This window comes from Lagenorhynchus albirostris, chromosome 14 (assembly GCF_949774975.1).
Source record: "Lagenorhynchus albirostris chromosome 14, mLagAlb1.1, whole genome shotgun sequence".
Lineage (NCBI taxonomy): Eukaryota > Metazoa > Chordata > Mammalia > Artiodactyla > Delphinidae > Lagenorhynchus > Lagenorhynchus albirostris.
Window position 1 is genome coordinate 86,432,618 of NC_083108.1, and position 24,064 is coordinate 86,456,681.

Below are 24,064 nucleotides of genomic sequence, written 5' to 3' on the forward strand. Positions count from 1 at the left end.
TGGACGCTTTTCTGTTCTCCCCTCCAGTGCATGAGAGTTCCAGTTGCTCCACATCCTCGCCAATCTTTGATGATGTCAGTCTTTCCATTTTAGTGGGTGTGTAATGTTATCTCACTTGGATTATTAATTGCATTTCCCTGCTGACTAATGATACTGAGCATTTTGTGTGTGCATATTAGCCATTCTTATAGCTTCTATGAAGTAGCTGTTCAGACCTTTTGCATATTATCTTTTAAACTGGTTGGTCTTATTGAATTGTAAAATTTCTTTTGTGTATTCTGGGTAAAAGTCTTTTGTCAGATATATGCACTATGAATGTTTCCTCTCTGTTGCTGGCTTCTTGTTTTGCTTTCTTAAGTATCAAAGAGAAGATATTTTTAAATTCGATGGAGTCCAGTTATCAGGGGTTTTTTCTCTTATAATTTGTGCTTTTCGTGTCCTGTATAAGACATCTTTCTAGCCAAATTTCTCCTGTGTTTTCTTCTAGAAGTCTTATAGTTTTAACATTTTCATTTAGGGCTGTGTTCTGAGTTAAATTTTGTGTATCATATGAGGTAAGAGTCAGTTTTCCCTCCTATGAATCCCCCTTCTTTCTGCAGAATTTCTGGAAAATACCATATTTCCCCTGTTGAATTGCTTTGGCACCTTTGTTGAAAATGAACTTACTATATATGTAAGCATCTGTTTGTTCCATTGATTTATATGTATCTTTATTTCTATATAGCTGTGTTTTACATACAAACACCACTGCCTTGATTACTGTGGCTTTACAGTAAGTCTCAAAATTAGGCAACGTTAGTCTTTCCCCCTTGTCCATCTTTTTCAAAATGGGTTTGACTATTCTAGGTCGTTTGCATTTCTGTATAATTTTTTATTCAGTTTATCAATTTCTGGAATAAGCCTGCTGGAATCTTGACTGCCATTTCACAGAATCAGTAGATTTACCGGGAGGAAACTGGCATTTAACAATACTGAATCTTCCAAGCCATTAACATCTCTTATATCTCTATTTAGGAGCTTTTTCATAGTCTTAGGCAATGTTTTACATTCTTCAGTATATAAATCTTGTATGTATTTTGTTAAATTTGTCCCTAAGAATTTCATGTTTTTGATCCTACTATAACTGCTTATGTTGATTTCTTCCTTTATTTTATATCAGTTATATCTATATTTTAACTTCTGTCTAATTGTTCCCTGCTGGGGAGAGTGATACAAAATATGCAATTTATACAGAAATACAATTGACTTTTGTATGTCGACCTTGTACCCTGTCACCTTGCCAAATCCACATATTAGTACTAACCGCATTTTGTAGATACCCCTTAACATTTTCTGCATAAAGTCATGTCATCTGCAAATAAAGACTGTTTTACTTCTTCCTTTCAAAAGTGTATGACTTTTCTTGCCTTATTGCAAGGCTAGAAACTCCAGTATAGTGTTGAATACAAGTAGTCAAGTGGACGTCCTTGTCTTGTTTTTGACAGAAAGGGCAAGTGGTCAGTCTTTCATCGTTATGTGTGTTGACTGTTAACTTTACCAAGTTGAGGTAAATTCCTTTCTTTTCCTGGTTTCCTGAACAGTTGTTGATTGTGTCCAGTGCTTTCCTTGCATTTATTGAAATGACTGGGTAGCTTTTCTCTTTTGTTCTGTTAATACAGTAAAACACATTGATTTTTCTTCAGCGTGTTCAACCAACCTTCATTCCTGGGTTGAACCACAGTTAAATATAGTGTATCATCCTTATATATTGTTGGATTCAATCTGCTAATGTTTGGTCAAGGATTTTTTTTTTTTAATCTACATTCATGATGCTATTGGTCTGTAGTTTTCTTACAATGTCTTTGCCTAGTTTTGGTATCAGGATAATGCTGGCCTCATGAGTTTGGGCATTTTTCTTTCTTCTCTCTTCTCTGGAAGAATTTGTGTACAGTGGGCCGTATGTATTCCTTAAATGTTTCATAGTATTCACCAAAGCTAGTAAGTCCAGTTCATTATCACTTTGGGCTTGCCTACATTTTCATATTTTAGGAAATTTGTAAATGTGTTCAAAACATTCAATCCTGGCTACTTTTACTGATTTTATTTTATTTTATGTTTTTGGAGAAACTGTCATTAATTTCTTTTTACTGTGGTAAAGTATATGTAACATAAAGCTTACCATTTCAACCATTTTTAAGTGTGTAGTTGCGTTAAGTACATTCACACTGTTGTGTGGACTTTAATTTCTTATACTGGTATTTCTTAAACTGGAATATTTTTAAATTAAAGACATTCCATTTAATCTAGCATTTCAGCTTTTTTTTTTTTTAACTTAAGATCTCCAGAATTGATATCATCTTGTGTAACTTAAACTTTGTGCCCTTTGACCCACATCTCCCCATTTCCCCCACCCTCAGCCCCTGGCAACCACCATCCTACCCTCTGCTTCTAAGTGTTTTTGACTGTTTTAGGTTCCACGTATGAGTGAGATCATGCAGTATTTCTCCGTCATCAATTATTCAAACATAACCTTTTTTGTAAATGCGTTAGGTGAAAACATAGTTCGACGTGAATGACATTATGATAGCAGTTATTTTATATACTTGTATACAGTTTCATAAAGTTATGCATTTGAATTATATTTTCACCTTGCACGTTGGTTTTACCTCTTAATGATAATAAACCCTATTATTGGGAGAATTTTAAAATAATTAAGGATTTCAGGAAAATGCTTTGTATTTGAAAAATTAAGTTGTGTTTTATTATATTTAGCTGGTGTAGCTCTTTATTCAGATCATTTGAATTCTGGAGTTGCCAAAGGGAGATGTTATGAATATGGTTTGAACTCACTCTCGACATCTTTGCTGCACGTGAGTATTTCACAAGAAACACTCAGGCGTAGCACCTTTCTTTTGCCACTGAGTGGATCGTCACCAACAATGCGAGAGTGACGGCACTTTGTAAATGACTCCCAGGTCAGAATTGCTTTAGAACAAAAGTACTGCCAGAAAAGGTAACGTTATAGAGTTTTTCTTGTACGTATAGGAGAAAGGAATTCAGTTATGCTGCTATGATTTAAAAAAAAAAAAGCGTTCAAAACAAACACAGAATAAATGGCGTTGTATAAAATAAGAAATTTTATTTCTATAAAATATTTTACACTAGCTGTACACATGCACACACCCACACAGAACTTAACCACACATTGAGTAATTTCCTTTTAATAAATCTACCACATACTATTATATTACAATTTACAATATAGTTTTTGAAGACACAATGGGGAAAGCGTCATCATTCATTTATAAACCTCCCATAAATTACAAAAGAAAGGCAGTCTGAAAAGTATGTATAAAGAGTAAAAACAATTTACAAGTGGACAAGAATTACAAAATAGTAACCATCAAATACATCTGCCAGCAACTCTGTAAATCTTTGTTGTTGTTGTTCGGGTGCCAATGGTGAAGACTGGTGTGGAGTCATTTTGAACAGACTTAAAGTTAGTATGTTTTCGGTGTGGCTTATGTGGATTGCTTTACGTGTAGGCTGTTCATTGTTGATTATCTGTGTATGGCATTTTGACAAATAATGAAAGTAACGTAAGTCCATATGCCACAAAATGTAACACTGAAAGCAATGAATATTACCAGCTTTTTGGCAGGTTGGAGTAGTGGTACTTTACCAAAGTTACTTCCTCTCCTCTTTTTTAAATGATTTGAATAAGTAAACATTTCCTGTGTGTCGCCTGGCTTGCTTCGAAAGACAGAAAACCAGGATCTTATCATTGCACAGCCTGTGCAACTTGGTCTCAAAGCACTGTGTCTGTGAGGGTGGAGGGCACTGAATGCACAACACATACAACGTGTACACTGTAGCTTTTATTGGACAGTACAGATCACTGTGCATTTATAAGGCAGGACATCAAGGCGGTTAAACTAGGAATTTCAAGACCAGAGTTCAAGTGAGAGTTATGCGTCATGAGGCAAGCATTTTTGAAAAGGGAGCGAGGTTGGAATCATTCCTTCAAGGGCAGATGACAAATGCACAAAGGCTGGGGCCCCAGGTAGGGAGTGAGCTACAAAGAGCTACTGGCCGCCCTGTGTGCTCACGAGACAGCCCAGCTCCCGCCAGGGCCCGGCAATAACAAGAGCGATGGGCGCGGAGGCCCGGCGGGAGTACCAGCAGCTCTGTGTCCTGGCGCTGGGTTTAAAGTGGACGGTAGTGCAAAGAGCATTTCTCTACTGGTGTCAGGGGAGAAGATTGGTTTTTTAGGAAGTACTTGAGTCATGAAAGCCCTAGTTTGGAATTAAAGAAAATTACATAGATTTGGAAGTTGTCCGGAAGCACGTGAATCATTTCACTGCACCCAGCTTTTTCAGCAGTTTCTTGCCTTTGGAAAGCAGCCCCTTTTTCTTTCTCGAGGACATTTCCCTGCCTCTCCCAGGACTACCAGTACCCATAGATGACGTAGGTGGCCCAGAATGGAGATGGGCTGTGGGAGATGGTACTCTCCTGGCTGTACCTGAACCCTCAGGAGGAACCTAGTAGGCACATTGGTACAGGTCACTGAGTGCGCGAGCGCCGGCAGCACCCCTCCGCTCGCCGCGCAGCATCAGTGACGCCACACGGCCCCGCTTCCCACCAGGCAAGGTGAGCGTGGTTCGTTTCTTCTCTGAAGGGTTGAAGTATCCCGTGAGAGGCACACGGCCCTCCCACGGCATAGCTCAGAGGGGGGGTGTCTGAGGGCCCCCAGACAGAGGGCCAGCAGTGTGGGGTTTTCGGTTTCTTTGTGTTCAGGGGAGGGAGTGGCCATTGCTCTGGCAACACAGAGCTGGGTAATCACTGACTTTGTAACTTAAGACCAGAAGCAGGAAGAAGGAGTCATTTTGAATTAGGTAGAGAGTACGACTGGCTGAGTACCCGTCAGTAATCTTAAAAGCAAAAGTTCTTAAGGGGAATTTCGAATTTGAAAACTACTTGGGCATGTGAGATCCTGACGTTGAGTACATTCCTGGGTTAGTATACTAGAGAAATACTGGAGATGGCGCACCGGTTGAAAGAAAAATAAATAAAAAAAATAAAATGAACCTTAATTTCAATCAAAGAAAGCTTAAAGGCCCTTATTGTACGCTCTCATCATTTCCAAGGTATTAAAGGTGCGTTTTTGTCGATACAGAGCACATGGTAGGGTTTCCGTGCACTCGAGTGCTTCCCGGTGCCTCGCAGGAGCGGAACTGTATTCTAACGCGGGCATGACGACGTGGGCTCACCCGCGTTTACGGTCGCATGCATGCCTGCGATTACATAACACCACCTTTCCTCTTGCTCCCTTACCCTACCAGAGCAAAGCTCTTTCTAATACGAGGACTCGTTATTCATCAGGCAGACAGGAGCCCAGGGGCTTCAAGCTTCCTTGGATTTAAAATCAGGGTCTAATTCTAATGGAGAACACCTACTAAATCATCCCAAAGTACACCTGAAGATACCATCTATTCCATCTAATGCAATCATTTGAGCTGCATGTTTCATTAAACTTGGTATTGCATTGGTATACCAACAAAGCAGTCTTCCAGCCAAACGCCTGCGTGTTCAGGACACTTGCTTGTGCTTTGAGGAGACGCATCAGCTCTCCCGTAAGGTAGAGGGACGGTCACTTAAGAAAAAGCTGCCTGCCATTCCAGGCAGCATGGGGAGCGTTCAGAGGCAACTCTAGATCACCTCGTGTTCACTACTCATCCGCTCGATCTTGAGTTGCGGGGTTTTTTTTAGGTAAAATTTCCAGAGGAAACATTTTATTAGGTTGTGCTTTTCCCAAGAGTGGCTAACAATGCAATATGCAGCTTGAATTATGACTAGACATTGGAACACTGTGTAAACAAACAATTAGCCTGTTAAGAAATATGTTCCCAATGTTGGCCTCTTCCAAATATTCTTAACGTAAATCGTAGGAAATGATTATCAAAGCTGATTTATTTCTCTACAAATTCAGTTGCTTTACAACTGAGACCAATAACACTTTAGGTCCAGTGAGTTTTTGAGACATATTTCTTCTTTTTTTTAGCCCCCCAGTGAAGCCTTAAGTCTACCGCATTGGTCCACTGCAGGTAGCTTAGGTTGCTATGTTTACAGGTATCTTCAGTTGCTCACTTACGTGAAGGCTACATTGCCTGATTAAGGGGTGAAATGCACACTCTTCTTCTGTTTCCAAGCAGATGAGCAAAGAAATAAAATATATATAAAAATATAATATATAAAAACTCGCAGTGATGAAATAAAATAAAAATGAGACACCAAACAAATGTAATCTGACAGTTATATATGGCTGAGAAGTTCTTTGACCTTTGTTGAGAAGATCTGTTAAAACCCTGACAGGGCGAATAACCATTACTGCCCACCGAGTCTAAGGACTATCGCCATCCCCGTTTCACTCTTAAACTGGACTGTGCGTCTGTGACGTAGGATGGCAAGTTCCTTTGTGAGCAAAGCAGACTGATTAGATTGAAAGGGGCATTTTGGTGAAACAAGTAAACTTGATTTGGAATTAGGAATTTTTAGGCACAACCCCCATGGGAGGGCAGAGGAAAAATTCAGGGTATATGCTTTTCGACCTAAGACATAAAAAGCAATGCAGAGACTGCAGTAGACTGTCTGTGGCGGAGTGGGACAGGGGTTAAAAGTGCTGAACACACGTGCTTACCCTTTTCGTCTTCGAGCGCGTCGGCGTGTCCTGCGGGTAGTGGGGCGGCGCGTCAGAAAGATAGACTTCTACGTCATCAGGTACTTCTTCTAGGAAGTTGGAGGGTACGAGGCCTTTCTGCCCATTAAGCTCCCCCTAAAAACACAGGGGTGAGAAGCACAATTGACTCTCTTTTTCCAGAAACCTGCTTCTTGCTTCAGGTAAAGGAGTACAGCTCAGAGCAGCGAGTTTCTTCTGGCTCAGAAGTGGCAGACAGACCGGGACGCCAGTGCTCCCGGACTCCCCTGACCACAAGAGTGAGCTCGGCCACGTGCTCGAAGCGCAGGGTCCCGGCGCCTGCCCTGAGGTCTCGAGCTGGCCTGTCTGGAGCGGAGCTGAGGACCTGTTTTGGCCAAGGGGCCTGGGTGGTTCTCAGGGTCAGGCACGCTTAGGAACAGTCCTGGGGAGCACCTCACTTAGAGGTCCTCAGCCCTGACCAACCTCTGAGTCCCACGGGAGCTTGCACAAATAGCGTTGCTTGGGTGCACTGAGAGAGGGGAGTGGGGGCGGGTGTCACATGCGGGGGCAGGACTGAGGGGGCCGACCGGTTCCACCTGGTATCTTTCATCCTGTGCGTCGCTACAGCCTCGCTGTAAGAATGCACCCAAGAGGGGAAGGTGAAGGCGTTGGCACCTCCTCGAGGTGACTGCTTCAGGTCGGTATATATCCTTCTGGACCTTTCTACGCAGTCACGTGTCCGTGCATGGAACACAGTTCCAACTGCCCACTGGACATCAGTCCCGAGCAGCTCACAGCCCACCACATCAACCCCCCCAGTGCCACCTTGCCCCACAGAACCCAAAACCAAGCTCAAAACTGGCCCCAGACAACCTGGGAGTGTGTTTCTCTGTCCAGTAGGTGTAGGAGATGGTGGCAACTTGAAAGACAGCCTACAGCATCAAAATGAAAAACTGTGCATCCAGGAACGTGATGAACAGAGTGAATGGGAGAAAATGCTTGCAAGTCATATATCTAGTAAGGGGTTATAAAGGATATATAAAGAACTTCTACAACTTAACAAAATAAACAACCCAATCAAAAAGTGGGCAAAGGACTTGAACAGATCATTTCTCAAAAAAAAAAAAAGAAAAAGACAGATGGCTAAGTAGCACATACAAGATGCTCAGCATCACTACTCATTAGGGAAACGTAAATCAAAACCTCAAGACACCACCTCACATCCATTAGGATGGCCACTATAAACATTTTAATGTTGGTGTAGATACGGAAGAATTGGAACCCTTGTGCACTGTTGGTGGGACTGTGAAACGGTACAGCCACTATGGAGGAAACAGTACGGTGGTTCCTCAAAAAATTAAAAATAGAATTACCATATGATATGATCCAACAATTCCACTTCTGGGTGTTTACCCAGAAGAACTGAAAGCAGAATTTTGAAGAGAGAATTGTGTACCTATATTCATAGCAGCATTCTTCACAATAGCCAAAGGATGGAAGCAACCTAGCTGTGCATCAGCGGGTGAATGGATAAACAAAATGTGGTACAGTGGAGGGTTATTCAGCCTTAAGAAAGGAAGGATATTCTGACCTATGCTACAACAGAGACGAACCTTGAGGACATTATGCTAAGTGAAGGGTCATAAGCAGACGTATACTGCGTGATTCCACTTACATGGGTCCGGAGAGCAGTCAGAGTCTAGAGACAGAAAGGAGACGGGTGGACGCCAGCAGGAGGGGACAGTGGGGACTTGGCGTTTGATGGGGACAGAGTGAATCTTGCAAGATGGAACGAGTTCTGGAGATGGATGGTGGTGACGGTTGCACGACAGTGTGAGTGTACTTAACGCTGTTGAACTGTACACTTAGAAGTGATTAAGATGGTAAATTATGTGTATTTTCTCACAATTAAAAATTAAAATTAATTCTTTTAAAAGAGGCAGGTCCAGGTACCCCCCATGTCTTCCTGTGTGATAATCCCTCCTGAGCCCGACAGCCACGTGCCCTGTCGCCCACCAGCTCCTTCTGCCTAGACCCTGAAGATCCCGCCCTCCTGTTTACCTGTGGCCGCTTCAGCCCTTCTTCCTCAGGCTCCACCGTTAGCTTGTCTTTCTCCGTTGGTGTTACTTAGGCACTCTTTCTAGGACAGCTTTGCTTTTTGCTGTACCTGTCTCCCTGGTGATTTCTTCCACGCCAGCGCTTGCAGACAACATGTATATATGCAAAGGCGCTGGAACGTCTGTCCAGTCCAGACCTCTCAGTAGGTCCACCAGCCAGATTTTCCCTCCAGCTCCAGAGGCAAGCACCAGACGGAGCAGCTGGCTCGTGGTGGGGGCTACATTCTATGAAAAGGCACAGCTTCACACACACATCCCCATCAGCACCGTGTTCACATCTCAAGAGGCACCTGTGTGAACCACGACCGCCAGGGGCCTGCGTGTTCAGGCTCCCGGGCTGAGCCCTGCCCTGGGCTCCCCGATACAGCGGTGGAGGGACCTGCCTGTGCTCTTCATTGTTTCCTCTCTTCTCTTGAGCCTCCCAGCACAGTTCTGCTAAATGACACGTCAAAAGTGCACACGACACGACTTCACTGTTGGCGTCCACCGCCACGTACCCCGGCACAGGACGTGGTCGCTAGAATCACGCTCCTGCGTGAGTCCCCCTCCACGTTGGAGAGGCTCTGTAGCCCCAAGCTCAATAGTTTCTAAGCCGTGTTTTCCTCGCTACCGTGTCCTCATTTCTGTGTTCCCAAGGGCACCCATCGGCTGCGGCAGAATCTGCAGACCCTCCTGGAAGATGTCACAGCTACAGATCTGAGCCCTGCGCGGCCTCGAGCCTATCTCTGTCAGCCTCCCCCGTCACCGTCTCAGTGCAGGCCCTTGCCCGTCACCTGGGCCGTTCCATCGCCCGTCGCCTGGCCTCTTGGGACTCGCACCTCCCTTACACGGTCCACTTGCAAAGCCCTTGACCATAATAACATCTCCCCCACTTGCAGACCCTTCACAGTCTGATCTCTGCTCCTCCTCAAGCCTCATTTCTACTGCTTTTGTGTTTGAAGCCGGATACGAACCGTGTGAAGACCTTACAGTTCGAACAGGATTGGAATCCGCTGGGCTGGGCTGAGCGGCAGAAAACGTTACAGTCTACCCCGGCCCCTTTTTCCCCATGCCCAGTCAGCACGAGGCCCCATCACGCTTGCACACTTCTCCTCCTTTGCTTCCTTTAATACCTTAGAATGCTACTGTACGGCCTGTTTCCCTCTGACCTATCGAAGTATATGATCTAAGAGTTTGGGTGTTGAAACACTGGGCGGTGCAAGCATCTGGCTAACACAGCATGAGGGTTAAAGCATTGTGGGGTGCTGGGAGTCTCAAATGACTGGAGACAAGGCAGGGACTTCACTGGGGATGCCGTGAGTTGTGGAGGGGAAGGCCCAGGTAGACAGCAGAGGCCCCTCTGTCTACACTCTGTTCATTATGGGATGTGGTGGAACCGAGGAGAGACTAGGAAGACATGACAGGACTAGGTCCCATGAAATAGCTGCAAGTTAGCTCTCTCGAGAGCTTTCAAGATTGCACATGATGTCAGACAATGCAAGTGTGGCGAAATTTAAGATATTTGGTATTAAGTTAGGTATCCGCGGTTCTTGTTTACCAAATAAAAAATAACTGCACTGGGCAGTCTACTGAGCAAATTTGACCAACAAAATAATACTAAAGCCATCTGGTGGAAAGAACTAAAACGTGTACATATCAATTTAGATCTGATTCCTACTATCATATAAAATTTAGGTAGGCTGTTCAAGAAAATAAAGTAGATAAAACAGTGTAGGAATGGGAACATGCAGATCATATTAGAAAAATATGTTTAAATTACCAGAAAATACTATGTCCAGTTTTGTCTATATGTTTGAAAATCTAAATGAAAGGCATGGCTTTCTAAATATATATAAAGTATTAAAAATTGACTCAATAAGAAGATAATTATTTCAGCAAGTGAAAACTTTTGTACAACTGCATCCTAAAAAGACACTGAACCTATAAGATTTTTAGGTAGGTTGTAATAACCTTCATGTAATTGTAGGACCTTAACTATGTCCTTTAATCTGTTCGGAGCATGAAAAATACTAGAAGCTTACCAGTTCATTCATAATTCTAGCATAATCCTGATACCAAAAGCCACAAAAAAAGATACTCCAATAAATATAAATCAATATAATTTCTGGAATATAAATATAACTTCTGAATAAAATGTTAGCAAATCAAATCCAGTGCTTTAAAAATAATTGTAAAAAAATAGTTGTACACCATGGTCAGTAATATACTGACAAAAAAAAAAGTAAGTTCAGCAAATGAAAAACAGGATGCTTAACATGATAAAGACCACCTATCTTTATCGATAATCTAGCCTAACACATAACAGTGTAAAGATTAGTGATATTCCTACTAAAATACAGACTGTCAGGGATCCCCTGTCCCTGTCATTCAGAATTGTTTTCAATGATGCAATAATAAGACAATAAAAAGAGATGACTGATAGATACTGAAGAAAAGACAAAATGTCATGATTTGGGGAACCCGAGAGAACCAACTGATGACAATGGATATAAATGCATTCAGAAAAAAGAGTTGCAGGGGATCATAAACACACATGCACATAAATAGGCACACAGTGCATACATATGCATGCACGCAAACATGCACAAACATACATACACACACGTGCACATACATAGGCACACGATATATACACATACACGCACATGCATACGCACACACACGTGCACATGCATAGGCACATGATATACACACACATGCATACGCACACACACGTGCACATAAATAGGCACACGATATATACACATACATGCACATAAATAGGTACACAGTACACACACAAACATGCACACACATGCATACTCGCGCACATACATAAACACACATGCACATAAATGGGCACACAGTACACACACATAAACATGCACACGCAACACACATATGCGTGCACACACAATATACACGTGCACATACAATTCATGTACACGTGTACATATGCATGTACACATATGCACACACGTGTACGTTGCACACATACACATACACACACTGATACATACACACACACACATTTCCAACATATTTTCTAAATAACCAGTAAAATATATACCAGAAAAAAATCATAACAGCAAGAACATAAGAATGAACTTTGAAAGATATATAAAAGGATGTGCAAGAAGAAATTCATGAACCTTCTGACAGATGAAAGGGAAAACTTAAAAAATGTCAGACACACCATGTGTCCAAATCAGAAGACAATATTATGTCAAGTTCCCCCCAGTTTAACCTAAAAGCTAAACGCACCTCTAAACAAAATACTATGGGTTTGTTGTAGGCAGGCTCTACAAAAACGGTTCCTCCCAAATATGAAAATGAATTATAAAAATACAATAATTGAGATAGTGTCAAGTAGCATTGAAGTCCAGAAACACTCTAGGTAGGAATGCAGTTCATAGGAGAAAGATGGGATCTTTAACCAGCGAAGAAAGGTCGGATTATTTAATAAGTGGTGTGGGGACATTAGTTTCTCCAATTAGAAATCAAAAATAAAGTTAAACACTTGAGATTTACATGTGAAAATGAAGCTATAAAAGTGAAGAACCAAAGTAAGATAACTTCTATCAGTCGCCTTGAAGGACTTTTTAAGCATGACTCCCAGGGGCAGACGAAACTGACTACGGACGCATTTAGAACTCCTGCTTCAGAAAGGAAAACAAAGTAACAAAAGGACACACACACAAGGAAAAGCTACAAAGCAGACAATGACCTAGAAAAGAACGATCTGCAACATACGGGACAAAGTATCGAGACAGGCTGGGACCTGGGACCTGGGACCCTTTGCTGCAGGGCTTGTACCTGGACAGATGTCATCTCCTCAAGCAACAAAATACAAAGAAACTATAAGGGACTAAGAATAACCGCATGCATGCACAGTTGGGGCAAATTATGGACAACAAGGTACAAAAAGACCAAAAAAAAAAAAAAACCCAACTGCCCCTTCTGAAGAGCTGGGAGCAAAAACAGGGGGTCAGGAGCAAAAGCAGGGCACTGCGCATGCCCCCTGCACTCAGCACCACCAAAGGGGTGGGCAGACCTCCTAAGCCACGCCTCCAGCCCGACCCCTGGACCCACCCCTACCCTCACCCCATAGAAGGAACAAGCTCGCACCCCCTCAGGGAGCGATCAAGGGAACCTGTTACTGGTTCCCGCTCCCCCCGCTGCAGCAGGGGCCCCAGTAAAGCCTGGCCTGAATTTCTTGTCTGGCCTCTGATCAATATCTATTGATTAAGGGGGCCGAGAACCCTGGTCGGTAACGGTATGAATAGTCTCACTAAAAACTATACTCTTAAAACTCAGAAACTGCGCAGAGGAGAGAGCTTTGAAAGGCCACGTGGGCCTGAGTTTGTAAAATCCCTTTGACCCCAAGGGAAACCTGCCATAGAGTTTCTCAGCTACTTTGATTATTTTAGAAAAAGAAAAGAAAAAGGAGGAAGGTTGGACTCTGATGCAAGATGGTGACCCCACTCCCAAGGCAGGGGACAGCGGTGGGTGTCTGGCCGGGCAGGAGCCGCCAAGATGACCACCTTCTCTTCCTCGGGGATTATCGGGAGACCGGCTCCTCCACGGGAAGGGGAATGAGAAGGCAGGAGGCTGGCGCCGGCGTAGAGCCACGACTGCCCCCCAGAGGCTGGGTCCACAGGGCTGCGCGAAGGAGGTCAGCGAGGAGGCTTTTAGTTAATTAATTATGCTTCTTTGTATTTCTCCCTTTTCCTATTTGAAAATGTATTTATTACCTACGCAGTAAGTAATCCAGAACATTAAACTGTTTGGTAAAGGTCTGGATGGAGGAAATTTTAAGTGTAAACATGTGAATACCCTTCCTTTGCTGACAGCTTGTATATGTCAAAAATAATCTTCACGATTACACGACTGCCGTCGTGTAAGATTACACGACTGCCGTCCTATAGTATATGTCCTCAGGAAGGGAGACAAGCAAATTAGCCAACCCGTCAGCAAGCCATACAAAGTTCATACATGATTTCAGGGAAAACAACAGACAAACAAAATTATATATATATATACTTGATGCTTCAAAACTTACATAATAAAATCCATCTTCATCAATTTCACCAAAAACAGTAATAATATCTCCAGTGCAAAATGTAAGTTCAGCCTGTAGAGATAGAACATAAAGTTAAAAGTGTTCTCCTGGAGACAGAAGTTGCTTTTTAAAAAAAAAAAAAAAAAGTTCTTCATGATTTCTGGTATGATTTCTCTTTTTCTCTTATTATTTTGGTATGAACCTATTCTTTCAGTCAAATAAGGAGGAAAGGTACAAATCTGATGAATGCCTCTGTCCCTAGCCTCTTAGAAAGTAAGGATATGTCATGATGACTCCAGCCTACAAGAAAAGGGCTGCCGGGCTCTGATTCTCGGCCAGAATTCAAGGTCGTCCCCATGTTCTGCTGGCGGCACATCTTTAGAACCAAATAGTCAACTTAAAAAACCCGGAGCCTCAAGGAGATGTTCTCTGCAGCGTAGGGACCATTGCACAAACAGCCTTTCAGTGAGTGTAAAAAAAAAAATCAGTAATTAAATGTCTATTTATTAAGTGTCTACTCTATGCCAGGCTCCAGGCTAGAGGTGGGTGCATAGAATCCAGCAGAGGATACCAGAAAAAACTGCATTTTTATCTCTCGACGCGGAAAGAGGGACTAAAGTTCACACGTAAGAGCCATCAGGCATCTACGCGCATCGAGCCTGTAGAGATGTGAATACACCTGAGCTCTGAATCGGAGCCATGAGCTGCTCGCCCGTCAGGCGGAACAGAAATACTGAGGACCAGGGATCGGTACACATCTCGCCATCTAAGAAAGCGGCCCCACGGACTGGAAACCTAATCGTTCATTTCTGAAGGCAAATCCTTTTCAGTTTTCACAAAGTTCCTAGGACCCCAAAACTACATGCACGGAGAACACCCATCCTTTCTTCTCTATCTTCCTTGAATGTGTGTGTGGCGGCCATGAGGGTCAGCGGCCACATGCAGGGGACTTTGCTTTCTCTCTCCAGGACGACCCATCACCACCAGGTGTGGGTCACAGGGCTTGCCCGGCGCTGGTCCAGGGAAACCCAATGTCAGTGGCTGCCATGTCCTGAGCGTGTCACCAGGCTCACGACCTCTCTCCTGCCTGCCTGGGTCCCTATTTACTGGTCGGGTAGCCCTGCCCTCGGACGGGTCCAGAGAAGGCAGGGAGGCAGCAGTGCTGTCAGCAGAGGTGTGGGGCGCTTGGCCGGTACCTCGACATCGATGTTGGGCGAGCTCTCCCTCGGGTCGTAGTCGTACAGGGCAACCATCCTCCGTGTCGCCACCGAGGGCTGCCTGATGCTCCTTCTGTTTCTCTCTGTTCCCGTCACAGGAGAAGAAGAAAGACACCATGAAGTGATTTCAGAGCCGGGTCACAGATGGCCAGTTTGGCCAAGGCGACCACTGGGCACTAGTGCCAGCAAAGCCAGGGCAGCTCCCACCCCTTTCTCCAGCACATCCGTGAACAAGGGACACTTAGACTGATCCTCTGCAACAGTCGATCTAAACCGTTCAGGCCGGCACCGGGTGGGTGCAGCACGGGCAGGACCACCGGGCTGGCTGGAGGTTGGCAGCTCGCTCGCAGGAAGCCCCGCAAACGCCGGGTCAAAACTGCTGCCCGTGTAGCTGCCGCGAAGCCACAGAATCAAGTCATTCTCGCTCAGACCAGAGGCACGGCCACCGGCCTGGCATCAAGAGAAGCAAGAGTCCATAGAAAGCGGCACCCTCTCTACCCATCGCAAGGGTCCCTCCCACCGCTTTCCCCTCCAGCGCCCTGCCACTGTGCTTTCAACAGCTGCCCCCGAAACGATGCCGCCTGTGGGGAAGGCTCTGGGGAGGCCCCCTCCCCTTGCCTGGCTGTGATCTGCCATAGACGGAGCCCCAGGGCACTATCCCAGCACACACGGCAGCACAAGCCGGGAGGGAAGAGGAAACCCCGAGCAGAGCAGAGGCGAAAACTCTGAAAACAGCCGTTTATAAGAAGGGTCCGTGGAGAACCGTGGGATCTGGCCCAGGTTGTCGAACTCCCTGGCAAACCCGCTGTTGTCTGGAGTTCTAAATGATATTTCTCCTGGAGAAAGCCGGCATTGAAGCATTTCTTCTAAACACAGCTGCTTTTCACCTACAATGAATTTTTGGAATTCAAAACATAGAAATGAAAACTCTCAAAGGCAGGTGTTTTGAAAGCAACTAACGTTAGTTACGTGGCTTTGCAGTGGCTTGCGGCAGGTATAGGGCCTGCAGTGGGTGTGCAAAATTCAGCCCTCAGCTCCTGGTCAAGAATCACTGCTTTCGGGGCTTCCCTGGTGGCGCAGTGGTTGAGAGTCCGCCTGCCGATGCAGGGGACATGGGTTCGCGCCCTGGTCCGGGAAGATCCCACATGCCGCGGAGCGGCTGGGCCCGTGAGCCATGGCCGCTGAGCCTGCGCGTCCGGAGCCTGTGCTCCGCAACAAGAGAGGCTGCAATAGCGAGAGGCCCGCGCACTGCGATGAAGAGTGGCCCCCGCTTGCCACGACTAGAGAAAGCCCTCGCACAGAAACGAAGACCCAACACAGCCCAAAATAAATAAATAAATTAAAAAAAACACAGAAGAATCACTGCTTTCATTTAAAATAAGCAAGCACACCTTTGCAGGACCTGCAGGACATATGTTTCCTTGAAGCAAAGTATAGTGGTAACCAGAGGTTAAGTACAGTGCTGCTAAATATTGCGGATTTCACGGGGGATGTTTTCTGCAGGGATGAATTTCTGAAGGGGGCAATAACAATATGCATGTTCTGTACTGAGGCGTAGTTTACATACAATACGATTCACTCTTTCTAGTGCCCACTTCAGCAAGTTTTGATAAGCTCACGCGGTCTTATAACCACCACAGCCGTCAAGATATTGAAGCTCCGTCACCCCCCAAAATTCCTTTATGCCCCCTTGTTGTCACCTCCAGCCTGGGTAACCACTGGCCTGTTTTCTGTCCCAACAGTTTTGCCTTTTTCAGAATATCGTTTAAATGTCATCACACAGATGTAGCTTTTGGAGACTGGCTTCTCTCCTTTGGACAATGCATCTGAGATCCATTCGTGTTACTGCACGGATCAATAGTTTGTTCTACTTTTAGCGGTGAGTAGTATCCCGTTGTACGGAGGCACCATAGTTATTTTATCCATTTACCAGCTGGAAGACATTTGAGTTGTTTCCCCTTATCAGTGATTATTAGTCAAACCACCATAAATACTCACGTACAGCCTTTTGTGTGAACGTGTTTTCATGCCTCTTGGGTAAGTATACAGGAGTGGATAGGATTGGATTGTAAGTGTAGGTTTAACTTTAGAGGAACCCATACCTGTTTTGCAAAGTGGTTGTAGCATCTTACACTCCAGGGAAACCGAGCAGAACCCTACAGGGCCTTCCTGGGGACAGACCCCACCCCCTGCCACACGGTGTCCCCTGCCTCTTGTTTGTAGAAAAGCTGTAGCCTCCTAGGCCTTCCCCAAGTTCCAAAGAGCAAATGTAATCAGAAATGCGAGAAAATGTGGAAACAAGGGAAAACGGTCAAGCAACACAAAATAACAATAGTTTAGCCAGAAAACGATGTCAAGGATCCTTAGTTCCTCCTCAAGGTTATAGGTACTACTCTGAGAGCTGTTTTACAGATACTAAAACCTCCACCAGGTGGAAGTAGTTAACTGCCGACCACCAGCACGGACCCCAGACTGGTTGGAACCAGAAGATTGATGATGTTGATTCCCAATTACCTCACCACCAACCCATCAGAAGACGGTCCACAAGCTGACCAGGCACCCTGAAGCCCCCTCCCTCACCTTGCTTCAGAGACCCTTCCCTGAAAGCCACTGGGAGTTTGGTTCATTTGAGCATGAGTTGCCTGTTCCCCTCGCTTGGCACCTGCAATAAATGCTATACTTTCCTTCACCACAACCTGATGTCAATAAATTGTCTTTGCTGCACATCAGGTGAGTGGACCCAAGTCTGGTTCAGTAACACCGCAAGCAAACGAGAGTTCCAGTTGCTCCACGCTTGCCAACACTTGGTATGAGCAGTCTTTTTCATTTTAGCCATTCTAGTGGGTGTGTTGGTTTCTCATCATGGCTTTATTCACTAATGATGTTAAGCATTTTTCCATATGTTTATGTACCATCCAAATATCTTCTTTGGTAAGGGATCTCTTCAGATCTTTTGTCAACATTTTTACTGGGCTGTTTTTTTATTTGTTAATTGATGGTTTTATTTATTTTTTATGATAAAATTTTTTAAAAATTTTTATTGGGGTATTAGTTGATTTACAACGTTGCATTATTTTCATGTGTACAGCAAAGTGAATCAGTTAGACATATACATATATCCACCCTTTTTTTTTTTTTTTAGATTCTTTTCCCATGTAGGCCATTACAGAGTATTGAGTAGAGTTCCCTGTGCTATACGGCAGGTTCTTATTAGTTATCTGTTTTGTATATAGTAGTGTGTATATGTCAATCCCAATCTCCCGATTTATCCCTCTCTCCCCATCCCCTGGTGACCATAAGTTTGTTTTCTACATCCGTGACTCGACTTCTGTGTATTGGGTTTTTTTTTTATTGTCAAGTTTTGAAAGTTTTCTCTGTATTCTAAATATAAATCCCTTTCTGCCGAGTTACTCGCAAATATTTTCTGCCAGCTTGTGGCTTCTCTTTTCATCCTCTTAACGGTGTCTTTCTAAGCTGAGAAGTATTTGATTTTGATGACGTCTAACACAATTTTAAAAATATATCATATCAAAGAAATTGTTGCCCTATCATCACAGTTTTTCTATGTTTTCTTCTAGAAGTTTTATAGTCTTTGTTTTTATATTTAAGACAGTGTTCCATCTTAAGTTTTTTAATATGGTGAGACTATGGCTTGAGATTGATTTTTGGCCTGTGGATGTCCAATAATTCCAGCACCTATTATTGAATAGACTCTCCTTTCTCCACTGAACTGCATTTTTACCTTTGTTGAAAATCAACTGACCGTGTATGTGTTGATCTGTTTCTGGGCTCCATTCTGTTCTGTTGATCTGTGTGTCTGCCGTTCTCCAATACCACATGGTCTTGATCAGTTTGCCTTTATAGTGAGTCTTAAAGTCAAGTTACGTTGAGTCTTCCACTTCTGTTCTTCTAAAAAACTGTTTTAGCGATTTTAGTTCCTTTGACTTTTCATATGCATGAAAGATTTAGCTTATGGATTCTACATAAACCTTTGCGCAGACCTTCATTGCAGTTGCGATGAAATCTATAGGTCAGTTTGGGGATATCTGACATCTTAATATCTTAGCAGTATTAAGTCTATGAGCATTCTGTCTCTATTCACTCAGGGACTCTTTGATTTCTTTCATCAGTGTTTTATAGTTTTCAGCATACAGATCCTGCACGTATTTTGTTAGATTTAACCGTAAGTATTTCACATCTGCATTGTGTTATTGTTAAGTGGTATTACTTTTTAAATTTAAATCTCTAATTTTTCATTGCTAACCTATGGAAATACCATTGCTTTTGTATCCATTGGCCTTGCTAATCTCACTTGTGAGTTCTAGGAGCTTTATTTATAGATATGTGAGATTTTTAAAGTAAAGTTTCATGTCACCTTTTCCTTCTGTGTACCGCTGCTTCCTGGCTCTCCCCGTACTGCACGCTCTGCGTGATGCTGGAAGGAAGAGGTGAGGGCAGACATCGCAGCCTTACTCCCAGTCTTGGGAGGAAAGCGCTCGGTCTTTCACCATGAAGAAGGCTATTTCCTAATAATAGAGGGGCAAGCAGATATCTCAGCGTGGTTCCCTCAACTAGTCATATTTAGAAAACTAGAATGGAATAAAAAGACATTTAATCTAACTGATCACGTAAATCAAGTTTCTGTTTTTTAGCAGATCACTCCTAGGCTCCCTGGGTCTGTGGTGCACAGAGCCCGCTCCCTCTATGAACACTCACTGTCCACTTGAGGAAAGAAGACAGCAGTGCAAGGGAGTGGATGGTGTGAGGGGCTCAGAGAGCTGCAGTCTCGTGGATTTAATCTGGGCAATTTAATCATATGAAACCTCGACTATTCGACATGGATCGTAACTTGAGACCATGAGCTCATTAATACCAAAAAGTCTGAGGCGTTTTATTTGATTTTGTGTTTATCCTTAAAACCATGCATATTCTTTAACCACTGAATTTTGTCTTTGGAGTGTCATTTAGAAGTGAATCTAACGTTTTGAAGTATTAAAACTTTAAATATGAATGACACAAAACAGGTGTATCTGTCTACAGCTATTTAGAAAAAGTAGAGGCCTTTTGAATGAGGAGATTTTCCTTGCACAGGGGAAAATTTAAAGATCGTAAGTGTAATGTTGCTGAAAACAGTTTTGCTCTTGGTTGGCTCACTGGTGCTGCAGAGTGGTTCAAGATAAACGAAGGCATTTAATATCCAAATTAAAGGGTAAAAATCTTTTATGCCTTTTGGATAAGCAAAATTCACCTGAAGAATGGAAGGCATAACACTACCCCATCATCCTTTGAAATTTATCATAGATACGCAATGTTCAAAGTATATTACCAGTGTCTTAGTCCATTCAGGCTGATATAACAAAGTGCCACAGACTGGGTGGCTTAGACAACAAATATCTATTTCTCACAGTCCTGGAGGCTGGGGGTCCAAGACCAAGGTGCTGGCTGACTTGGTGTCTGGTGAGGACCTTCTTCCCGCCTTCCTGGCATACAGACGGCTTACTTCTCACAGTGTCCCCACATGAGGGAAGGGGTGAGGGGCCTCTCTGCGGTCTCTTCTATAAGGGCACTAATCCCATCCGGGGGGCTCCACCCTCATGACCTCATCACTCCCAAAGGCCGCACCTCCTAATCACACTGGGGGTCAGGATTTCAATGAATGAATTTTGGGGGGACACAGTCAGTCCAAAACAACCCAAAAGCAGTTGTTCATTTTCTAGATGTGATAGACCTTTAGTAAGCAAGGCTGTACTTCATCTTCCCTGAGAAGACCATCTGTGGTTTCATAAATACTTAGATGCCTATACGTCCATATCGCAGCAAGACTATTACAAGCCTGGTTTACCGAGTGGGTTTTGCCCAAGAAAAGCCAATGGTTAACACTCGGATTTCCCTTGACACATTCAGACGGTGCAGGTGGGATCCTGCGCAGCGCTGTCTCCTGCTCTGAGCTGGTGTTTTTGCTATGAAACCCTCAGGAGGGCAAGAGCCTCGCAGCCTACAGGTTCATGGGTGAGCCAGGGGTTGCCTCTTACCTATTTTCTCCACAGGTGTGTTCAGGGGGAGGAAGCCTTGTCTGAGGAGCTGCTCCATCACCTCTTCATCGTCTGCCTGGATTTCAGAGACCATGTTACAAGGAATAAGGCCAAGCCGGGCGCAGGTTTCCCCGCGGTAGAATCCATCAGCGTCTTTATCGCCGTAGACCTGGAGCCATGGGAAGAAGTTAAGGCATTGGGATGGGCTGGTTCAGAAATACATCAGCTCTACTCACGGTAGAGTCACACCTGTCAGAACCAGACTTGAAGGACACGGCACGCGGGTGTAAATGTGTACACGTAGCGCTCGCCCTACACATCTCTACCTCAAGAACCTGTTTCTCCTCCAGGGTGTGGACAGCCCCTGGGCCTCCCATCAAGGAGGGGGGCTGCTAGCTGAGGCCAGGTGATGAGACCCCACCCCACTTAGAAGTGCAAATGGTTCTTCCATAAGAAGACAGTGCCTCTGTCGGATATTCTAGAAGTGAAAAAAATCTCAACAGAGATTCTGCGGGTACCATTCTGCGGGGTAAGCATCACCATCCTTTAAAGGCCCCGTTTTATCAGACAAACATTAGGACCATTTTCAAAGGCGAGTTGTCAGTGCCCTTTTGGAAATTTGCAAACTTAGGACTCAAGGCTCTTTCCCCTCTCCTGGGGAGCATCCTGCTTCTTCGTTCCGACTGCAGACTCAGGCCCCCCTCCTCTGCTGAGAGGAAGGCTGAACGTCGAATGCGAAAGAAAGCAGCTTGTCGTGTGATGTGTGAAGGAACTTGGGTCTGGCGAGAGCCCCTCCCCATCCTTCCCCCTTACCCCCCCCCACCGTGCCCTCCCCATCACCCCCAGCCATGCCCCCACCTTGATGATCTGCCCTTCTTTAAAGGGAAGCTCCTCTTCCGCAGCATCTGGGTTCGGGGACATGGTGAGGGGATCGTAGTCGAAAAGAGCCACGAAGATCCGAGGTGGGAGCTCCTCCGCCCCAGGGTCCGTCTCCGACTCTTCGTAGAAGTCTGGAGAAAGCCGGTTCCGCCCACCGTACTCATCTGGGAGCGTGTGGGATAAAGGACAGGGTGCTAAGTAATTCCCGCGGCCACCCCCCAGCTTTACCCAGAAACATGAGCTGTTACAGGAAGTGTGGTTTTAGAAACGCCCACACTTTGGGAGGCTGTGGCACCTTAACTTTTGTCTTTTTAAAAACATGGGTAGCTTGGTATGCAGGCAGAAGTGGATCATCTCAACAGAGATGGGTTTGACAAGCAAATAACTAGCACACAACACAGGCACCAGCATGACCCTAGGTGTGCTGCGTGTGAAGACGGGGAGAGAGATAAAGGACTTTGTGTCAAAGACCTCCCTGCAGGGCAGGCCTGAGCGCCAGGGGCGGCAGGTGGGCGAGCCCTTGGGATTAGGACGCGGCCGCACAGGCCTGTTCAGGGGCCAGAGACCCGGAGTCCCTCTGTGTGTTTCCGTAACAGCCGAGCCAGAGTACCTGGACGCTGAAAGGCATCTGTGTATTAGTCCAAGTTTGATATAGGTGACCAAGCTGCTCACTTAGCCCCAAATAGCTAACTGGCAACAAATGCATTACAGCAAATTAATGACTTCCTAGCGGGACTGAGTTTCAAGTCTACCTACCACTGAGCTTCTAAAGAGAATTCTTTTTGAAATCCTTATATGCACATGTATTATTAGATATCATCACACATATGCATATATCTCACTACATATGCATACATTTAAATATATATAGAGAGAGAATGAACATCTGCTAGTAAATTATACTGTTCTGACCACACAACAAGGGCTCAGAACACCAGCGTCTCTCCATGAGTGGCTGTGATGTCACTGCACTGTTTCCTCCAGAGAACGTATACTAGAGGCTGTACGAGAATCAGACCTCATGGGGAGAGAACAGTGGCCTCCGTGGAATGTGTCCATGGAAACCTGTCTTCTCAGGGACCAAAGTGGGCGACCGAGAGGTCCTTCTCTTTCTTGGTGGCAGGCTAGACTCAAGGAAGGACTTATCTCCAGCTGCTGGTCTGACCTGGGAGTGGGCGCTCCTCCCTCTGCCCCGATGTGGAATGTCCTGGCCCGGGGTGGGAGGGGGTCTTTGTCAGGAAGGAAGAAGGGTCCGCACGCCACGTGCAAAGCCGGGGCTCACGACTGGCCCCTGTCGGCTCCCGAGGCCACCTGTGCTGCGAATAAACATCGTCCTTTACAGGTGAACTGCTTCCCTCACTACCTGACCAAGGGCACTGCTTCCACTGTCACTTCTACGGAGGGAAAGGGGGTCACCTATGGAACATACTTTACAGCTGTTCATCTTCTCCTTGCAGGGAAACCAGGGAGAAGAGTCTCCTTTCTAGAGGGCCAAGTTTTGTTTCTTTAGTTATTCATTTTTCTCATCTGGACACAGAGAAAATGCGTTCCATTTCCTTTTGCTCTACAAGGTCAGTAGCCAAAATAACTGGGGAAAATGGGGCGGGGGGGGTGGAGACCTGCACAGTCGGTCAGCAAGAACAGAGTCCTCCTGTTTATACCCTCGGGCCTTTTCACCTGACAGGTAAATAACTAGATAAATGCAAAGACGAAACATTATAGAGGAAGAAACCAAACCCAGTGAAATCCTCCTTTGGGGTCATTGATCAAGGTTATGAGGCCTTCCTTATGCTAATTACATGATTTAGAAGTTATTAGATGTGGAGCTATGTAATTTTTATCTTTTTAAATCAGAAGGGGCATTGTTTTCTTAATTTAGGAAACCCGGGGTCTGTTAAAAGTATGGTATATTTTAACTGTGACTGCACTGCTTATTAAAAATATACTTAGGAAGCATATGGTCTATAGACGTCAGTTCCTCTGAAAAAGAAAACGGATGCTCTTGGAGTACGGCAGGTTTCTAAAGTATTAATCGCTGACATTTGCACAAGAAAAATATAACTGAACAGGTGAAACAGAGCAGGGCCCTATGGTCCTTGCCCGCC

At 44.7% G+C, this 24,064-nt stretch overlaps 1 protein-coding gene across 1 annotated transcript in view; it reads right to left on the reverse strand.

Annotated features, from left to right (window-relative positions):
- Positions 1 to 24,064, reverse strand: part of RIMBP2 (RIMS binding protein 2) — a 221,928-nt gene that overhangs the window by 16,566 nt on the left and 181,298 nt on the right. The window contains exons 16-20 of the mRNA XM_060120952.1: positions 21,939 to 22,123; positions 21,081 to 21,249; positions 15,028 to 15,131; positions 13,832 to 13,903; positions 6,677 to 6,811 (exon numbers count right to left, since the gene is read on the reverse strand). Of these exons, the coding sequence (XP_059976935.1) occupies positions 6,677 to 6,811; positions 13,832 to 13,903; positions 15,028 to 15,131; positions 21,081 to 21,249; positions 21,939 to 22,123 (665 nt within the window). The remainder of the gene's footprint in view (positions 1 to 6,676; positions 6,812 to 13,831; positions 13,904 to 15,027; positions 15,132 to 21,080; positions 21,250 to 21,938; positions 22,124 to 24,064) is intronic.